The sequence below is a fragment of the Ostrea edulis genome, chromosome 9, assembly GCF_947568905.1.
Source record: "Ostrea edulis chromosome 9, xbOstEdul1.1, whole genome shotgun sequence".
Taxonomy (NCBI): Eukaryota; Metazoa; Mollusca; class Bivalvia; order Ostreida; family Ostreidae; genus Ostrea; species Ostrea edulis.
In genome coordinates, this window is record NC_079172.1 from 42649815 (window position 1) to 42672368 (window position 22554).

General features: G+C 35.5%; 1 protein-coding gene across 1 annotated transcript; it reads left to right on the top strand.

Moving 5' to 3' along the window:
- Positions 1 to 4235: 4235 nt before the first annotated feature.
- LOC130046517 (uncharacterized) lies at positions 4236 to 9683 on the top strand. Its single transcript, XM_056149289.1, has 4 exons — positions 4236 to 4313; positions 6313 to 6750; positions 7046 to 7182; positions 7449 to 9683. Exons 2-4 carry the CDS (start codon positions 6348 to 6350, stop codon positions 8433 to 8435), a joined length of 1527 nt encoding a protein of 508 aa, XP_056005264.1. The 5' UTR covers positions 4236 to 4313; positions 6313 to 6347; the 3' UTR covers positions 8436 to 9683.
- Positions 9684 to 22554: the final 12871 nt, after the last annotated feature.

A 22554-nucleotide genomic window follows, 5' to 3' on the forward strand; every position in this document is an offset into this window, starting at 1 on the left:
AGACATCCAATCAAATAACGCCATATATACAGTTTGGTTTGAGTATTGGCGGCCCCCATGTCTATCCCCAATCAGAATTCCTCGAATGTCTAGTGCACTCGAAAGAGTGCACGAGACTTTCGATGAGTTCCAATTGTGTCTAGCCTGTGTTGTCGCCGTTGCCACGATATTTTGTCTTTAAAAAGAGTGGCATGTTTTGATACGTGATTTAATCACGCCTTGAACACAAAGGTGACATAGGCGTACATCAAGTATGCACACATAGATGAAAAAGAATTTTATTCTTTTCATCTGTCAATTCCATTTTATAAACATACACATGTAACATAAATCATAATGCATTTTGTTTTCGTCAAGAACGATAACCGCTCGATCCGTTAGATGGTAGTTCAGTCGAAACTAAATCTGCAAAGAGGGAGGTGAGAGAGATGCCGCTTACTATGAGCAGTTTGAGAGAAGCCAGCATTAGATATATTAATACAAAAGTACGTACTGTCTATCCGTCTGCGTATAGTAAACCAGAAGTGATAAAAGAATTAGATAGGTTACATAAGTAATATGTTTTGGTTCCAGCTGACAAAGCTTGTAACAACATTGTCTTTGTTTGTAAGGTTCATTATCATAACTGCATTTTAAATTAACTTGGCATTAATTCCACTTTTGGTAATCGTACTTATATTCCAACTGTCCTTCAAAAGACGAAATTCTTCAAAACCATGCTTCAGTTTTAGACACATATAGTTTCCAAGTCAATGGGTCGGATGAATATGAGTTACCGTACCTATACTGGATTCCTAAACTTCATGAAAACCCTTACAAACAAAGATACATTGCTGGATCCAGTAAATGTTCTACCAAGCCCCTAACTTTGCTCCTCACGAAAATATTAACAGCTATGAAGGAGAAACTTCAAGCGTACTGTGCGACTACATATGCCAGAACTGGTGTAAATCAAATGTGGATTCTAAAAAATTCTAAAGAACTTTTAGTAAACATGAAATCGCAAACCTTTTTTCAAATCAACAACATCAAAACGTATTACTTTTCAACACTTTACACGACCATTGAATTAAATTCTAGACTTTTTGACATCATAGACAGTTGCATCTTCAACAAAAATGGAAAACGCAAATATTCTAATTTAGTAATCAGTCATCCAAAAAAATTACTTTGTTAAAGGCCACTCTGATTCCACGCACAAGTACTCTGAAGTTGAAATAAAATATATCCTTGAGTACATTGTACATTGACAATATCTTCGTGGTTTTTGACGATCAAGTCTTCCCATTCTCTCACCAGAGGGCGTGTTACACATACACCTCTGTCAACGCTTGAGAAAGTAGTCCTGTGTCACATGATTAATCTTATCACATGACGCGGTTAAAATGGCGGATTTTGTACACACTGCAACAAAACACTCAAGAATGGATTGTGTTATTTGTTTTCCTTTTGAAGTTGTGACATTTGAATTGACTGGATTGTTTTATTTGTTTTCTGTTTGAAGATGTGACAATTGAATTGACTGGATAAAATGGTGGAATTATCCACTCCACTGATTGTTTTATTTGTTTTTCGAAAGAAGTTGTGACATTTAAATTAGCAGGACAAAAACTGTTGGCAGAGGATTTTAATTCTAAACTAAATGAAATCCTAGGTGCAAAGGTAGTGGGTGATTTGTGTGCTATGGATGCAGCAGTTTGCCGAAATTGTTACGGTAAGGTGTTGAAGTTAAACGATTTTCTTCACAAGACTAGATCCTCGGCTTCATCTTACATAGCAACGGGTGCTTCAACAACTAAAAGGGGTATGTTGTCACCAATAACCCCAAAATCACTTGCCGTCACCGACTCAGTGTCCACGGTGCGTGGAACTTCACGAAAACAACTCAAATTGTTTCAACTGTCAAAAGATATAGATTTCTGTGTGTCTGTGCCTGAAGAAGTGCCTTTCTTTGACCAGGATCACGATCACTCGTATGTGACAATGCAGGAAGCTGGTCATGAGGATGTGAAGGAGAAACAAACACTGCAGTGTTTGACAGATATTTTTACTGAACGAGAAAATGTAAAAGAAGGTGATATTCTAAGAACATTGAGGTCTCAGTCATTCCAATTGACTACAAAGTCTGTTCCTTTTGGATCTGTTCTTTACTTCAAGGGTCCAAACTAAGTGGTGGAAAAAGAAGATTTGATATTTGACATTATATCTGAATTGAAAACGAGGTAAGACTCATAACCAACCTTAGTATTTACCCCCATCCCTGACCGTAAAGTTTTTAAGGCAGTTGGAGTAAGAAAAAATGTCTTCTGAACTCAATAACTTGAGTGCATGACATATATTTTTGTCTACAATTTGTCTGTCTGATAAGTGCTAAGTCTACTTTGATATATTAGCAGTCACTCATAATATACAACTATAAAAGCTATTACAGACAACACACATATTTCTCAAACACTCTGATATTGTTATCTGGTAGGATTTGTCAGCATACTATTTAAGTGAAATCTGTTTCAAGTTACTCAATTTAGAGTAATTGATATAAAATTTATTGAAAAAAGAACTTGATTCTTCAGGCTAAAGATGTATGTCAATTAGATAAATATAGATTATGTTCACTCTTTCCTTTTGCAGATTGCCTTTTCTGCTACAAGTATTCATGACTATTGCTGTTCCAAATTCCCAGAAAATCAAGCCTTCAGTTATTCCTGTATTAGCATCATGCTATGCTATCTTGATGAAAAATAGAAGTCAGTATCTTACCGTATATCACAAAATGACTTCAGCAATAGCTGCCGAAGCTGGACTTGATGACAGGGTACAGTGTTTCTACATTTTATGTACATAATGTCTCTTGACATTAAAGTTTGTTTTTTGTTTAAAGGATCTTGGCTATAACCATTTGATTAAATTTTCATAATTGGTAGATTGAGACCAAGTTGAATGCCCTTAACTGAATTACATCCATCACTCTGTTAGCATTTTGACTATTGAAATCTTTAAATTGCATCTGTATATTTTGATTGTAAAAATGGAAGATATTGACAAAATTTGTCAGACAGCTACCCCATTCTCCCTTCAGAATCAAATGGTTGTACCTTTGAATTTGTTTAGCACTATTAGATCTAGTTAATTCAGGGTTTCAATTTGAATATATATAATATTTAGTATAGGTACCTTCTGTAATCCATGGATAGAAAATTTAACAACTTTTAGTTTGAGTTTAATAGTTGATAAGAATCAGTTCATTAAAAATGTTAAACTTTTGAATGTATTGTGATTAGGGATGGATAATTGAAAAATGTAAGTTGTAATATGCTGTTCTTTAAATACATTTATAAATTAATTGGATTTATTGGTAATGGCATGACTTTGTTTTCAATTACAAGTAATTGAATGTATTTAAATGTACATTCCAAAACAAAATTTTAGCAGAATTCCTTATAAGGCTTGGAATATGAATCCAAGCAGTATTCACGGTCAAGTCTTACAAACTTCAGTGATTGAAATGTATTGAATTACATTCTTCAAAGTAATTGAGAGTAATTGATCTAATATATATATTAAAACCAATGTAATTAAAAGTATTGAATTACATTTTCAATGTAATTGATCCCACCCCTGATTGTTATCCTTCATTCATTAACATCAATTCTTGCATGTGTTATTTTGTTTGTATTTTATTACTTGTTTGTTGATCAATTAATCAGGGATTAGTGACATCATGGACATTTTCTTTAACAATATAAGCTTATCATATATCAGTTTAACACTTCCAAAATAAAATGTTTAAAGTTAAAATGTTACAGTTCAATTTTAATTAGTAAATGATGTATTAATTAAAAACTTCAGTGATTGAAATGTATTGAATTACATTCTTCAAAGTAATTGAGAGTAATTAATCTCATATATATATTAAAACCAATGTAATTAAAAGTATTGAATTACATTTTCAATGTAATTGATCCCACCCCTGATTGTTATCCTTCATATATTCATTAACATCAATTCTTGCATGTGTTATTTTGTTTGTATTTTATTGCTTGTTTGTTGATCAATTAATCAGGGATTAGTGACATCATGGACATATTCTTTAACAATATAAGCTTATCATATATCAGTTTAACACTTCCAAAATAAAATGTTTAAAGTTAAAATGTTACAGTTCAATTTTAATTAGTAAATGATGTATTTATCAAAAACACCAATCCCTGATTATTTTAATTTTCTTTCATTCAGCATTTATCAGGTTGCTTTGTTGATTCAGAAGATCTTTCCATTTAACAAAGATTGACAAGAAAGTACCCACAGAAAAGGTATAAAGTATATTTGAATCCTTAAGGGAACAAAGAAAACCACATGAGTTCAAGTATACCAGTTATTATAAAATATTTGTATAAGAGAACTACAATTTTAATGAAAATAACATATTATTAATTTCTAGTTACTGAAGAGTTGAAAGTTATACTATTTGATAAGTTTCGAATGTAAAATGAGGTAATAAAATTTACAATTGTTATGATCTCTTATGATTTCATTAATTTATAATCCAATTTAGTAATTATACAAGTATAAAATTGTGTCCATGTATTTATTCATGTTATTACATACTTGTTCACAACATCTTTTAATCACAATTAAAGGGCCAGACAAGATTCAACCAACTGGGAATCAGGACTCGAAATTAACATATGCCCGTCAGTCTGTGACTGATTAAAAGTCTGGCGGACTGACTGACATTTGTTTTAGTAAGTCCGATGGGACTGGTTAATTTTAAAAGCATCATTTTGGAAAATATATTTATGAAATTTTATACACACATTTGGCATGCTTCGATCTGTAGATATCAGACGAATCTGATTCGTAAATATAATTCCCACATTTAAGTGTGTTTGATTATTTCTGGAAAACTCTGTTGGACTGGTAATTTTTTCTGCGGACTGGTTGAAATTATACACCATCAGTCCGGCTGGACTGGTGACATAAAAAAATTAGCTTCAAGTCCTGGGAATTGTTCTCGCATCCCAAAGGCGATTGAAGTTTCAAGATAGTTTAGGAGAATCATGTTAAAACCTTATTGTGCAGAATTTGAAGTTCAATCCACTTATCAAATTGACAGGTTAGTGACTGGTTTTAACATTTATGATTATTATACCCTCACCATCAGCATGGCATCCTGAAAAACTAAATTGGGTTATATTGAAACTTCACTAAAAGGGTATATTGAGTGGGACATGCCTAAATATTTTGAGAAGAAAAGATTAAAGGTCACAGTGTATGAAAGTTAGAAATGTGCTGCCGAGGCATATGTTTCAGCAAGAAATGTTTCAGAAACATGTATGCCATCCGTGGTGCCAAATTGAAAAGATTTATATACATTTGCACCATTTAACTAATAATAGTGCCAAAGCAAGTCATGATATTGAGCAGACAATACCTTCCTATGTCAAATCTTAGAGTGGATTGACCCTTGACTATATGTTACCTAAAAATCAATAGGGGTCCTACTCCTTATACAGCTAGTATATTACTTTGTCCAGAGTTTCTCAATAAAATATGTTTGAACTTTGTCCAGAGTGAATTGACCCTTGACCTGACAATCAATAAGGGTCCTCTTCTACAAATAAAGAACCCACATATACATATGATGAAATGTCAATACAATCATGTGCATGATTTTTATTATGTGGTCTACCAGTCATGAGATGTGCAAAGCAACATGCCCCTCCTCTTTGAAGGAGGGCATCTTTAGTTTTATTATCTTCTATGCTGCAGGAAGACAGTTTTTCATGTGAATAACAAATAACAAATATAGCTTGCAAGTCACACTTGCATGGAACTCAGTACAATTGGTATTCGCCCAATATCTTGAAAATCCTTTGTTTGATAGTGATGATATTTCATACTTGGGTTGGATATATATTCATAGCAGATGACCCCTACTGACTTCCAAACATTGAAAGGTCACTGGATGCAATGAATACAGTGGGGCCACAATAGGGGATCAAAGTTATTGTGGGATCAAAGTTTTACATGCTGATATATAGGAAAATCTTCTCCACTGGGCTAATTTCAACCATATTTATGAAGTGGTGTTTGCCACATCAATTAAGTGGTGTCCGCCATTTATTTTACACAGTGTCTGTCAGTTGAATAAACTGGCACCTACTGGCTTCTGTGGTTTTTAAACAAATTCTCATTTGCAATGTAGAATATTAAGTTTCTCTTCAAAACGTGTGCTTATGGTCTACATATTGCATTCCTTTGTTATAACCCATGTTCTTACTTTTATTTTTTGGCTCCTTTTGTCAACAGGTGATAATCTTGACCTGTATGTGAAGGCTTCCATAATGACCTCAGAGAAGAGGAATAAGGATATGCACCTTTTCACTTCAAATGTGATATTTCCCCGTATTGCAACAATAGACATGTGCAATGATGTGCCAAAGGTGGATACCAAAACTTTGACTGCAGATAAAGTGTTACTTGCTGAATCCTGTGTCCAGCGGAATAGATTAATATATGCCTACCAAATTTTACTTGGAAGAACCCTTTGCAAAATTCCGGCATTCAGACAATTTCGAAATCTGTTTCCTGACCATATTCCCCATGAATACAGTAGGAAGATGTCTGCAGTCTCGAAAGTGTTTCCTTTGCCTGTCATGTTTAAGAATGAAGCAAAACATGAGGACTGCTTAGCAATTATGGACATGTATGAAAGTGAGCTTGTGCAGTTATACACAAAGGCATTTGGTAATTAAGTTTATGATATTATGTTTTCTTTTTCTTATGCTTAATGTCTTATTTATATATAGGTTTACGGATAGTAACTTATTCCATAATGTTTATGGTTTTGATCTTTAGAAAGTAGCATGTAAGAATTGGTCGGTATGTCTGGCCATATGTAATTCCATCCTAATTTTACAAAGGAAACCCCAATTATGCAAATAATAATTAGCTAGTAGAACAAATGCAAAATGTTAGGTTGATATAATGCGTGATGAAAGACTAAATGGGAACTTGAAAATAATCTATTTTTCAATTTCAGGCAGTGAGGAACTACTTCGAAAATTCCAATGTGTGGTCGGTGGTGACCAATTGACCAGAGTCAGGCTACAGGAGGCAAAAAACCTACGAACACTGTCAATTACCCCAGAAAAACGATTTGATGATTTGAACCCAATGGTATGCGAACTGTGGCACAGTAAACAGGATTTCGTATGTGAATAGGATAATTATATATATATATATATATATATATATATATATATATATATACACACACAATCGAATATAGAACCGCAACTTGTTATGACCGATGACTCTGTAATATATCCCAAACTAACTGCGTAACGAATTTATCCTGCTGAAGACCTTTAGATAATTGATCATAATTGTTGAAGCCCAATTTTCTTTTACATATCTCTATATACTCATATTTTATATTTCAGAAATGTTACAAGAGGCTCTACAAAAACAAAGATACCCCTGGAACTCTGCATTATTTCAAGACTCTACTTCACCGTTCCAACATCAATGGGATTGTAAAAGGAAGATTCCGGCCTCATCACGACTTGCTCATGGTTGTTGGGGAAGCAATGGTGAAAGAACAGTTTTTGGAATTCTTTCAAATGGAAGATAAAGATTCCAGGCCAATCCATGATTTGTTAGCAGACATAGTCGAGAAAACTGAGGAAGAGCAAAAGCAGTTGTTGTTGAATACTCTTGCACAGTTTATCGAATATTATGGATATTGCAAATGTGACAAAGGGGTTCTTCCACAAGACTTACAAGCAGTTGAGCAGTACCAGTTACAGATAGCAGACCAAACTCTCATGTTAGTGCCACAACTTGTTGAACGCAAAGATGACAGACTGTACAATTACTGCATGCAATTGTGTCACTGGTACATGCACATTGCAGAAATGAATGACACAGCTAAAGAGGGAGATTTGAATAGAGCTGTGCTTAATTCTCAGTATTGTCTCCCATTCTTTTATTCGCACTCTGCTTTAAGCAAATATTTAGTGGAGAACGTTGACTACATTCTCAAAAGTGAAGTCCTGTCATCACCACTGCAGAGAATTAGGATATTGGAAGGTTCGTTCACAAACTCTCATGGGGGAATTGGAAAAAACGTCGAAAGTGACTTAGTGCAGGAACACAGTGTCTGCAACCAAAAGAAACTGATCAAGTCTCTTGGTGCCAACAAGTCAGAGCAGGCTATTTCCCGAGTCACCAAGAGTGCTGATGCTATTCATCAGATATGTTCAAATTTTGATGCCAGCATTGAACTTCAGCCAAAGAGTGGCAGACATTCTAAGCCATTCTCTGAAGTAGACGAGACTCGTCTGCACAAGATATTAAGGAAACTAAGACCTTTTCATTATACCTCAGGTAGAACCTGTGATGGATTCAATGTTGATCATGTACCATGAAAATCTCAAGATATTTCCAAACTTGAAATTAGATTGAACCAGATCATTACTCGTCTTACCCGAGGACGAACCATATCCACCGAGGAGGAAGACCAGCAGGAAGAGAATGAGATATCGGACAATTTACCACCTCTGTAAAATGCAGTTTGCTATGGACTTGGGTAATGGTGAAACACATTGACAGTTATGAACACTAAACACTTGTCTGTTTAGTGAAAATACACATTGTTATTTATTAAGTCTTTGACAACTTTATTCAAGTGTTTGATTCTGAAAGTGATAGTGATCCCTTTTGTCAGTGACTGTGGTGATATTACTTAGATCAGTGATAGTGACTGTGGTGATATTACTTAGATCAGTGATAGTGACTGTGGTGATATTACTTGGACAAGTAATAGTGATTGTGGTGATATTACTTAGACCAGTGATAGTGATTGTGGTGATATTACTTAGATCAGTGATTGTGACTGTGGCGATACTAATTTTCCAAGATATCCGGTGTATTTGTGTATGTTAAACATGGTTGTTTTATCTTGCAGCCCATATTTTTATACATATGTTATGCCTGTGAGAGTGTTTTGTTAACAAACATCTTTATACCTTATGTTAGTTATGTATGCTTTGAAATTATTTATGTGCAATTTCCTTGTGTAAAAGATGATAGTGGAATTCCTAGTATATTATGTAGCGAGAGTGGCGTACAAAACTCTGGTTAGAAAATGCCAACAGGGCTTGTGTCTGCCTAACTGAAAGTTTTTCTGTTTAAAAATAACTGGTGTAAGTATTATGAGGTGATAAATACAATTGGATAAGAAATAATTTTTATGGTATTGTAAGTTTGTAAGCCTACTTGAATTCCCAATATGGATTTTATATTTTTGTTCCCACGATCACAATGGCACAGTTCACGTCACAAGGGTTTGGTTGCATGTATGTTAACGCCATAATTATATGGCAGACCAGCAATTTGGAAATTATCATTTATATTAAACTAAAAGTATCTGACGAGACAGTATTGAAAAGATTGTTTTAGCATGATAAAGTTTACTCTTGCAGCCCATATTTTTATAATGCCTGTAAAAATGTTTTTTAACAAAAACCTTCAGATCTTGATTTAATTATGTATGCTTTGTGCAATTTTCTTGCGTGTTTTGTAAAAGGTGAGATTTGCCTTGAATAGTGGAATTCTTAGTAGATTATGTTTCTCAGTAAATTTCAACATTGAACAAATAAATGATATTTTATCTCTCTCATCTTCCAGGATTTTTATGGCATCTTAATGTCATGATGTTACCAGGTTATAACAATGCATCAGGTTTTCATAAATTTATTTTATCATCAACATGAGAGGATGAAGAGATGAAGTAAATTGATTAACTTGTAAAACACAACATTTACATTTGTGAAAATACAAGTGTTTATGGTTTTAGGGAGACTGTTGAAAACTGACCTGAATACAGGTAACGGACACTACAGGGTTTTGTAGTGTCATTAACAATGTTAGGAATTATACCCAGAAAATGTTTTTGATAAGGAATAAAGCAAAAGAATACTTTTTATTTCCATTGATATATTAGAATTAAGGAGGTATGCTACACCAGAGAAATTTGATGTAGATGATAAGTGTAGGATATGTACAAAAATATTTTGAATTTGAAAATTTACTTTATTTTGTCAAAAAATACAGTTTTAGTAGAAGGTAATCTGAAAAAAATTTAAAACCCCTGCTGGACTCGAACCTGCGACCTACAGTTCAGCAGTCGGTATTCTAACCTACTGAGCTACTCGGCTAGGTATTTAAATGGAAAAGGAAAAGTCAAATATTGTTGATATCGATTTTGTCATCCATGTTTTTAAAGAAAGTCAGCCATTATGACGATGTAGAGTACTACCTTAACAAGATTTGAATGTAAATCAACGTTGCCCCTATGAACGTGGCAAAATGTGTCATTATCAGAGCCAAAACCTTTTAGCTCCTTGTGTTCACCTGAAATGGAGATTTTATCTGAGAGAACAAAGTTTATAACAGTAAGGAATTTGTTTTTGGAGAATTAAAAAAGAATGCGGTCTAGGCCAAAAAAAAGGGGGTGGTGGTTCAGTCGGTTAACAGTAAACACATTTTTGGCTTGAAAATAAGACATACATGGGAACTATTTAGTTTTATTTCTTATTTCCACATTCATCACAGCTGCAGGTCACTGAACAAACAGAGCAACATGAACATCCACAAATCTTATCATCTTTCTTGAAACCAAATTCTCCTAGTAACTTGTTGCGAAGGCACTCTGTTGTATTGTTGCAATAAATGATGATATCGTCTTGGATTCCTGGATCGAAGGTTTCTGGCAATATCTCTATTGCTGTAATGCAAAGTGGCTTTGGAAGGTTGACCTTGCCTTCCAGCTCTTCCTACCTCCTGCAAGTATTGAGATAAGTTTCTTGGTGGACAGGCATGAATAACACGCTTAACATTTCGAGGGTCAAATCCAATTCCTGCAATTGATGTTGTAAGAACCAATCGAATTTTTGGTTCTGGTTTCCTCAATTCCGCTATAGTGTAGTCAATGATATATTGTTCTTGTCCAGCACAGATTGCACTATACAATGAATCATGTATATCGTTATTTGAGAATTCACCTTTAAGGTACATTACAGTTTCACTCATGTAGTAGACTGGAATAAAAAGTAGGGTCACTGGGAACTTTTCCTTCAATTCACATAGTTTGTCACAAATGGGTAAAACCACATGTTCATACTCCTCAAGAACCTCCCTCGAAGAAGTTTTCTTCATCTTGGTAAAGAATATATTATCTCGGTCTGGACTAGCCTCTACTAATTTACAGTTATCCATGTTTAGTTTTTTAGGAAGCCCTTTCTTTTCCACTGCTGTTAATGTTCCACTTAATGCAGCAAACGGTATATTGGGAAAGAAAACCTTGAGACTGCCTAGCTTTTTAAATGCCTTTCGGAATTCCTCTCCCCTAAAAATGTAAAGTAAATATTGCTCATTACATGTAATACATTAAGTATTATCATGTTCAAAATGTCTCATGTATGAACATTGCTCATACTAATGGTGCATATTTTGTTCTTGTTTTGGTTCTTTTCTTCTTATCTTTTTTTTATATATAAACATTGCACATTGAAATGTTAATAATTATGTATGCTGCATGCCCGAGAGGGCCCTAATTTGGAAATAAATCATTCTATTCTATGATAGTTTGGAGGTTTTCATATAAATTTGTTTATAAAAAGTTGTATTTACCGTTTCTCTAACAGATGACACTCATCAATTACAACAGCAACAACATGGCTTCGGAAACTGTCATTATCCAGCAAATTTTGGCCATCTTTGGTATTCAGCATGCTGGAATATTATGAGCTGCTAGCGTGGCCAATTGGTCTTTTTGTATAATGTTCAGTGGGGAAACAACAATAACAACCGGGGTTGTGTTGGACTCAGTCTTTAAAAGTTCCGGCAATAAGTGGTAAACTAGGCTCTTTCCATAGCCCACTGGTACATTCAATAGCACATCATCACCATTGAGCAGAAAACATAGAGCAGCAAGCTGTTTTTCTCTTATTTTTAAAGTTCTGTCGTATTTTCCAAGAGCTTCCATCACTTTCGATTCCATGTTTACATATTAACATTTCCAGTTGCGCGTCTTATATTCATACGCGTAATACACAAAGTAGTTCAATATTCAGGACTAGAAAACAACGATTTTAAATAATTTACAGTGAAGATGAATTTAACTGAACTCAAATCATTTTAAAATATGACTAAATACTTAGTCCAAAACATAAATGATGCATGTTAGGCACTTTTACAAGATTTCTGTAAATAGCCGTTGACAGAGGTGTAGTGCGAGAAGCGCACGGAACTCTGGGTAGAGAATGCAAGTCTTCCAACAGTCTGTTGGAATCCCCATGTGCACAAATTGTGCTCCTTTGTTAGCTGATCTGTTTTTATATTCTTATGATGCAGAATTTATTCACAAACTTCTGCGTGGGAAGAAAATTTCTGGCTGTTGCCTTCAATGGGAACGATGATTTACGAACATAATCGGGTTGCTGAGACCGAGGTCATATACAAAGATGAAAACTGACGTGAGTAACTACACGTTTCGATTGTTTAAAACATCGTTTCATTAATGACAAGAAGTACGATAAGTGAAAGAACGTAATAATATACGCAAATGTGCCAATCAAATGAAATTTTGATAGTGACTATTCTATAAAATTGGCATGTAAAAATGTTTGCAAATCTGACACGTACGCAGTTCCTCTCTTTCGCTTTTTTCCTAACTGGTGACCCCCCAGGTCAATGCACATCGGAGATTACGAGCAGGGATTACTAACAGGATGATAAAGATTCATGAATCGACATTTTCTGCTGATTTGACGACTTTATTGCTTAAGATTCACTCAGATTCTATGAAGTTATATATATTCAATCACATACTATTTTGTTCTTTTATTTTTCAATTCATTTACCGTCAGTTACAGCTTGTATTGCTTTAAAAAGTAGCAAATTTTTCAAAAGAATTTCTGCGCACTTTTCAAGACAAGCTGACTTCAATTTCATTTGATTAAAACTGTGTGTTAATTACGTCTTCACCCCCTTCCCTTCTATTGACGTTGACCTTCATGTTAATGACCTTGAAAGCCATCATACACCATGAATACACGTCCGAATTCAGTATTCAGACAAATGAAAACGTAGTACTTAGCATGTGGCATTTTGGCCATGTAATGATATAAGATATTGACAAACAATAACGATGTGACTATAAATTATCCAGACCGCCGCATTTCATGTTTAATACATATGATTTGATTCCTTTCAAGACAGATAATTTGGGCAGTCTATGAATCAAACATCTGTGACGTTATTCAATATTGAGTTGTCTCTCTTTGAGTAGATCATCGAACGTCAGATGTCGGTGAAACACAAACTCAGAGCGTTTCAACGACGCCGTGTCACTTCAAGTATGAACATTTCACTCGCTGATTGGCCTTATAAGTTGAATAAAAGTGGGGTTTTGATGATGTTTTTGATAAAAACATGATACAAAATATAATTATGACACGTAAAATTGAACTGGATATTAAAAGGAAACTTTTAACAACATTTGCGAATACACAGACTGTCGAAATGCTGAATTTACCAGATAATAATCAAGCTATAATGATGTTTCTCTTTTAATTGTCCTTTTACTGGTTTAATAAAATGCAATTCTAAATGAGGGATATAGGGCTCACGGAGGGTGTGACCAGTCGACAGGGGATGCTTACTCCTCCTAGGCACCTGATCCCACCTCTGGTATATCCAGGGGTCCGTGTTTGCCCAACTCTCTTTTTTGTATTGCTATAATTGATAACGAACAGTGATCAATCTCATAATTCCTATAAGCAATACAAAATAGATAGTTGGGCAAATACGGACCCCTGGAAACACCAGAAATGGGATCAGGTGCCTAGGAGGAGTAAACATCCTCTGTCGACCGGTCACACCCGCCGTGAGCCCTATATCTTGATCCTGCATGTGACGTATGAATGGAAAGACACTAACCAATCCAATGACAGACATGTGACTAGTAGCATTTTTCTCGCTACACGATTTCTGTCCAAGCACTGTCAGTCTAGCCCTTCACAAAGCAAGACGTAAGCTTTTTATTTCTCCAGGGTGTCTCTGTAAGAAATTATTGTTGATGTTTAGATTACAGTAAATATATAATGTCTATGCCTGTCTTGTCAAGGTTTGTACGTTTATACGTGGTATAATTGCAGTTTACAGGTTTTTCCTACATATAATTAATAAATACATATATAAAGCTGGAACCTGAGTGATTGGATGTTCACACTGGGCGGCTATAAGAGCCTCGAGTTGTCGTTATCCCACGGGCCTGTAATGTTTTACATGTGTAAAATACAATGTGCAAACTTTCTGTTCTCTTTTCTCTGCACGTTTTGAACACGTGGGTTTGCTTACGTTTATATAATGGTCGGTGTGTGTTCATTCACGATGTACATGTAGTCCAAAGTTTTGGGAAATATTAGAAAGGTGAAGATAACGAACAGTGAGCAATCTCATAACTCCTATAAGCAATATAAAATAGAGAGTTGGACAACCACGGACTCTGGATATACCCGAGGTGGGATCAGGTGCCTGCAAGAAAAAAGCATCCCCTGTCGACCGGTCACATCCGCCGTGAGTAATACGATCTAACTAAAACAAAACTACACTTTTTAGCAATTGAATATCTAATGTTTATGTCGAAAAACAAAACCGGGGTTTGTTGAATTTATAATTAAATGCAGTACACAAATCTTGCTTAATGATACACAGAGGTGCAAATTGCAACTTTTTGGTTAGATCCGGCAAACGGGAAAACAAACTAGAATGTATCACTCTAACCTCCATTTTTATATCAGATCAAAATATTGCAAAATTAGTTATTGTCCCAATTCGGAAAAATTATTGCACATCTACAGGTCATCGCCTATCATATTCCAAAAGATTAATTGTTTACTGCTTTAAAATAAAACGGGGTTTGAGGAAGAAGAAAGTGTGACAGACGGACGAACAGATCAGGGTAACAACAATATACGCGATGTTTGTTTAGAGACTGCGGGTACAAAAACAAAATCAATAATCGCAAGATCTAGGAGATACACAAATTTAAAGATAAAATGTAAATTTTAATGCGTTACATTGAACCCAATAACTTGTTATACACGTAACAAGAATTGACTCAAATCAATTCGTTAAAGATGGTAATATACGTCAGGTGTTGTTTTTTTTCCTTTCATCAATGAAATGCAGCTAATAATATCTTTTTTCTATAATTAGATTCATTTTCATCTGATTTATTCAATACTTTTGAGGAGGCATTTTCCTTGAATGGGACTTCCTCATACATAATCTCACCCACAACAAAGACCTCTGTGTGACGTGGTATGTGTCACCTTCCATCGAATAAAGTCGTTCCTTTTCGCTGATCCAGCGTTAAATCATTTTCCATCGTAGTCTTTAATGAAGCACCTGTTAATAAGTGTCAGGGGTTATTTTCAGCGTTAATTGATATTCATATTTCCTCGACCAGTACACCTTTTCTAAACGTTAATTTAAAACTCAGCATCAAATGAATTTACCTTACACAAGTGTTTCAGGTGAACTCGTGGTCAGACTTGACACAATGAACATCAGGAATACTAATTATAGCTATTTTGCAAGTCATAAACTTACAGTTGAACCTAGATTGACACAGGACGTCAACTTTTGAATAACTTGTCAATCACGCTAATTTGCCAACATCTAGCAGATAACCTCGAAATTAATTAAATCCTGAATTAATATCAGGTTTTACCTCGCATACCAAAGAGCGATTTTATCTGCTATACTTACATCGTATTGTGTGGGTATATTTATAAACCTTTATACATGTAATTCGTAGAGCGAGAAGGAACTATCTGATAAAATACGTTCACCTTTCATTAAGGAATTACTTCACGGAACACAGATCTAACAAAGTAGACTAAACATATGCAAAAATTTGCCGGGCAACAGTTACATAAATTATATATACCGGTATATATTGTATATATATAATCAAGCATTGAATGGTTATAATTTGAAAAGTACACTTCTAGAATTTTTATACCGGTTTCTAAATTTGCATATTCTCATGTTGTAGCATTTTCTAAACGTTATGATTTACATTATTTTTTTAAAAGTACACTGCTATAATTTTCATAACGGTTTTTCAAATTGTATACTCTCATATTGTAGGATTTTCTACACGTCATAATTTACATCATTTCAATTTTACGAAAATCAACGTATTTTTGAGTCTTTGTTTTTTTGGTTGTTTTTTTAGAATTATTGCATACTCCGTCCTCGTAGGTTTACAAAACAACCACAGCTGTTCAATATCTGTTTTCCACAAAATGAGGTCTACTGACATTGTTTTGCGAAAGACAAAAAATAGTCCTGAAAACTGAAGACATCCGTATTTTAACATCAAATGATCAAGTAATGATTGATCAGCAAAGGCAAATTCTACTATCTGTAATTTGGAACACTTTTGAGTGATTAGGTAAGATTTATGTGCCCATTTACATACCTTATTCATGCATGCAAACTGGTAATTAGCCAGACCCACGGCATAGCCACGCTTACTGGGTCCGAGAGTACCTGCTCCACCTCAAAATATGACGTAGTGTGAACGGAGAAAATACGCGTGGCTTATCACGATGGGCTCAAGGAGGTAAGTGGAATTGAAATATATCAACAACTTCATATTCTATCACTATGGTGTCCGGATAGGGCCATTTGCAAAAGCGTGACTGCGCGTTAGTTACAACACGCCGTCACGCCAACAAGCAACGCGCCTTCGCGCTCTCACGCCAACAAGCAACACACCTTCACGCCAACAAGCAACGCGCCTTCGCGCCGTCACGCCAACAAGCAACATGCCTTCGCACCGTGTTGCTTGTTGGCGTAACGGCGCGAAGGTGCATTGCTTATTTGCGCGAAGGCGCGTTGCTTGTTGGCGTGAGAGCGCGAAGGCGCGTTGCTTGTTGGCGTGACGGCCTGTTGTGACTAACACGCAGTCACGCTTTTGCAAATGGCCCTACCCGGACACCATATATCACAGATGAAAAACTGATAGTAGATGAAGTTGACAATATATAATTTCAATTCCACTTACCTCCTTGGTACCAATATTTTAGGTTACAGTTCAAGGTTAAACAACATTACATCCGTCAATCGCCGGTAGGGGACATGTATTGCTTACAAGTGTAATATATGTTTATGGATAAATATGGTATAACTTCCTAAATATAAACGCGTCCTAGTCATTTTCAAAAGAGAGAAAGAACGATAAAAATTAAATGGTTGATTGATTGTAAATGAATCTTGTTTAATGTTTCGATCGAGAATTTTTCACTCATATGGAGACGTCACCAAGGCCGGTGAAGGGCTTCAAATTTAGGCCATTGATCAGTGAGGATTCTTTAGCGTGCCACACCTACATGTACTGTGACACGGTCATTTTTTAAGGTAATCTTTGATTACCCGTGACATTCACACCTTTGGCCGAGCGTTTGGCGATAGAACTGTCACTACCTGTTTCAACGACTTAGGTCTGTCAAGGCCGGGATTCGAATTCCGACCTTCCGCTTGCGGGGTGAACGCTCTACCTCTAGACCATCGCGGCGGTGAGAATCAATTAGAAGGAATTAATTACAATGAACTGATAAATGTGATATAACATATATATATCTACATTTGGATAAGGTTCCGTCAAACTGATTTGATTTCTTATACATGTTCAATACCAGTTTTTAGCCTTGCGAATCATGTCAATATCAGATGGGGTTTTTCTTTCGTGAACAGAAATATACAGCTGTCAGACAGTCAATGCTGTATCTTCTAATTAGATTCCACCGAAGTTCTGCTAGGCCAGATGTCTCCTCAAAATATGTAGTTAGTATGTTATATGATATATCAAAATTATTGTCATTTAAACAATGAAATACCTATTGTCTTTTGTTGTTTTATTGGGTGGTGAAGGTACCAAGCTTTAGCTGGTTATGTAATTTTTTTTTCTGCAATGATCGCTACCTTCATTACCGGATAAAACAACAAAGAAAGACATTTTATTGCTTTTCATTTAAATGTATTTTCAAGAAATAAAAATTATATTTAATTAATAAAACATATCGTTGACACAAGTTGCGTTAAACGAAACACCATTGTACACTTTGACCTTGATGACGCACCATATTTGGTAATGATTACGCGGACAATTGGATCTAGAGCCAAATACATTGTCTAAATGGCTTAAAGGTGTCAAAGTTCTCAAGAAATATAACATTTTTTTTTCTAGGTACTTCGAGGTGGATATAATGTTTAAAACTTGTTATCAAACATTAATAGAAGTTAGACATGAAACAATGTAGTCAGGATTTTGCTACGAACATGAAACAACAGGTGAGGTTTCTGTTAAGTATGAATGTACATGTATTTATATATTACAGTGTAGCAATTCCTACTATTGTTTTCGGTCATTATCTCACTTTGCTTCAATAAACATTTATGTATCTTTATGTAGCCTCCATGATACACTTGTACCTGGTATTTAAAGAGATTCCAAGTAAATGTATCGTAAACGATCTAGTAATGTCCGTCTATTTCATAACAAATTGAGCTTTGTTTTGATGTACATGTATGCGTTTCAATATATGAACCGAGGACAATCATTTTCGTGATTGACATATGATATTGACAAGTTGGAGAGGATAGGAATGAAATTAAGCTGGACACACCGCCGTCCACGCCTGTCACGTGTCAGCAGCAGTCGTTGATGCTTCTGTTCAGCGCCATGAGAAGAGTGAAAACCTACCAGCTTGGAGCTTTAAATAGTGTGTATTTACCGAGGTTTTGACGTTAATTTGACTTACCGATAAGGAAAGTTTGGTAAATAATTTTAGCTGATTAGCTGAGAAACATGCTTTATTGGTCAAAAACATAACGTGCTACGCAAAGCATCGTGATGTCATTAACGTGTCTACGCAACACGTCATTAAATGTATTTGTCAAGAGGATTGACGGGATACACACAAAGTCATTTTAAATTAATTTTAGAGCAAAAAAGTAAGTACACTCTTTTTTATACGAATTTTAGTTTGTTTTAGATTAGGTAAACCGTAAACGAAAGTGAAATTTCATTTGTATCTGCTCATTAGGTGAGCACATGTCAAATTTAAAAAAGAAATCAACAACAAAAAAACTACAACAACAAACCAAAGCAAAACAGGAAAACTGTATTCAACACAAAGTGTCATAAATCTCATAAAAACCACTCAGCTGTGACGAAACGTAAAGTTGATCTGTAAACATAAGTAGTAAACCACATACCAAATTTTAGCCTCCTAATTAAGGCATGGCGAAAAAAGTCTGGAAACCAAGTGGGAGACTGACAGAAAGAGGGACAAACTGCGTGACGGACAGAAGGACGGACAGACAGACAGACTGACAGAGGGACTGATGGACAGACTGACTGACAGACAGACTAACAGACAGATGGACAGACAGACTAACAGACAGAGGGATAGATTGACTGACAGACAGAAGGAGGGACGATGGACAGACAGAGGGACATACTGACGGAGGGACTGATGGACAGACAGACTAACAGACAGACTAACATACAGATGGACAGACTTTCTAACAGACAGAGGGATAGATTGACTGAGAGACAGAGGGAGGGACGATGGACAGACTGACGGAGGGACGGACGGACAGACTGACTGACAAAGAGAGGGACAGACAAACAGGAAACCAGTTTCATACGTAGGGATTTCCTATCAAATTTATTCCTTAGATAAATCAGCTGTTTTTGTTAACAGAAGAACGGAGCTGACCTTATGCAGTTGGTTGGTTGGTTTGTTGGTTATTTGGTTAGTTGTACATTGTTTAATGTACCACTCGAGAATTTTTCACTCACATGAAGACGTTAAAGCAGTTGGTATTCATTATGTACATGCAATGGTTCCAAGTACACAAGATATTTGAAAGCAGTTACAGAATATGACCACCCATATACTACATGTAGTCTAAGTTCGTAAATGTTTTGACCTTGTTTTTGCTTCTTTCTTTACTACACTAATATAACAAGTACATGTAGTTGGTGAGAAAACCAAAATCAAAACGTTTAGCGGAACCCCAACAAAATTAAGATAAATGCCGCATCCCGAACGTAAAGGAGAAAGTTCTTCAGCTCTAATCTTGCAGGGAACATTCGTATTGACATTGTCACCCATGGGGGTGGGGGCAGCGCATGCGTATGGAGGGGGCTTGTGGGCTGAAAATCCTATTTGATAATAATAATAATAATAAATTCTTTTATTTAGACAGGATAGCACAATTAGTACAAATGACTAGTTTACATCGTGGTCCTGTATAAAACATATTCACAGACAGATAATGAGAGAATAGAAAAATAGATAACATAATATAAAATATTAGCTGCAGAACTGTAGCTCTCTGAAACATGGCTACGTCAACAAACGAAATCATTTGAAGCTGGGAGTTTTCAGGTCGTATGGGGCTTCAATGAATATTTGAAGGTATGTTTAGACACAAGTATAGTAGGAAAATATGTTAAGAATTTTTTGATATAAAATTTATGAGACAGCAACTCAAGAATACAACGATATAAGGCCTCAACCGTGCGCAGCTTTTTGTGCGACGTAAATCGAAGGTTTTTATAAGGGGTGGCTCTGTAGCTCTCTGTTATGTCAAAATATTTTTTCTGAGAGCTACAGTTCTGCACCTAATAAATATATACATAAAATATACACACGATATCACTGGGGGGAAAATAAACATATACATCATATCTATATATCACTTACCTTTAGTCCTCTTCGTGCTGGTCAGCACATAAGGCCGTCACCAGAGACTTCCATATTGGTCTGTCTTTCGCCTATTTCTGGACCTGTCCCCAACTCCAGTTGTTATCTTTCATTTCTTTCTCCACGGATCTTCTCCAGGTCTCTCTTGGTCTTCCTCTCTTTCTCTTGCCAGTTGGCGACCATTTCAAAGCAACCCTTGGAATGGAATTTGGGTACATTCTGCATACATGTCCTATCCACAGCCATTTTCTCTTTCTGGTCGTCTGGGATAGAGGAGTGGTGTTTGTCCTTTTGTACAGTTCGTCATTTGAGATGGTGTTAGGCCAGAAGATGCGCAATATTCTGCGGAGACATCGGGTCTGAAATAAATCCAGCTTGTTGGAAATAGACTTGGTTACTTTCCAAGATTTAGCACCATATAGTAGGACCCAAGCACGTTGCTCTTGAAGATCTTAATTTTGGTGTTGGTGCTAAACTTTGTTGACCTCCAGATGTTCCGCAGAGCAGCATACGCTCCTGTGGCTTTAGAAATGCGAGCTTGTACATCTGCCTTTGAATCCCCATCAGTGGTGATCTTACTTCCTAGGTATGGGAAGTTGGTGACATCTTCTATGTTTGTGCCATTTAAAGATATAGGTTCCTCTAATATGGTATTGACCTTCATGATCTTAGTTTTGGAGGTGTTCATATGAAGGCCAATTGTTTCAGCTGTTTTTGCGAGCTGGGTGGTTTTTTCTTGCATGTCTCGATGACGGTGAGATAACAGTGCAATATCGTCCGCAAAATCAAGGTCTTCAAGTACTTCTGTCATACCCCAAGTAATCCCTGTTTATATATATATAGATAGATAGATAGATAGATAGATAGATAGATAGATAGATAGATAGATATATATATATATATATATATATATATATATATATATATATATATATATCACTTATTTGAGTAATAATGCTGCAAATATGCTGATTTAAAAGATGTAATAGAACCACAGCTTCTTGCAGACTCGGGCAACTGATTCCATAAAATTGTGGAGGATACCTTAAAAGACCGTTTATAATATTTAGTTCGAAATTTTTGTAAATATAAAATGCCACTATTGCTACTTCTTGTTGTTCTGGAACTAACTTGGCTGACAAAACTAAAAACGTTCATATATTCTGGTGTCATGTTATCAAGAACCTTAAAAGCAAGCACTAGTTTTCTATATACAAAATAATCATGAAAGGCATCCATTTAAGAACACTAAAAATATCAGCTGTAGAAGTCTGAGTTACTTTCACTTTCAATATAATTCTGGCTGCCCTTTTCTGTAATTTAAAGTCTGTCAATTAACGACATCGCTATTCACTAGGTCTCTGAAACACTACTGTTGTCATCATAGCTGATCATAATGTGTTACAAGTATTCTTAGGGTTTCTTGATTAAGTGTAGTGCACTTGACTTCGAGGATGATTTGTAATTTCTTAATTAATATGTGTTCATCTTTATGGCTATTTTGTTACCGTGACAGTTGTAGAACGCCGCGGTCCGGTCGATTTATAAAATTTATACTGTGGTATTCTCTCAGGAATGCTGGACAGTGGTCAAGATGTGTATACTGATATATAACATAGAACACTGACAAAGTCATTTGTATTTCGAAATTTTATTGTGTTATATACACGTATATTATTATAAGATACGT

What these genes read in the sequence shown, in the direction of transcription:
- LOC130046517 (XM_056149289.1), top strand. Translation starts at nt 6,348, where the DNA reads ATGACCTCAGAGAAGAGGAATAAGGATATGCACCTTTTCACTTCAAAT. An exon ending in GTTATACACAAAGGCATTTG is followed by an intron (nt 6,751 to 7,045) that starts GTAATTAAGTTT and finishes TTTCAATTTCAG; the next exon opens with GCAGTGAGGAACTACTTCGA. An exon ending in TTGATGATTTGAACCCAATG is followed by an intron (nt 7,183 to 7,448) that starts GTATGCGAACTG and finishes TTTATATTTCAG; the next exon opens with AAATGTTACAAGAGGCTCTA.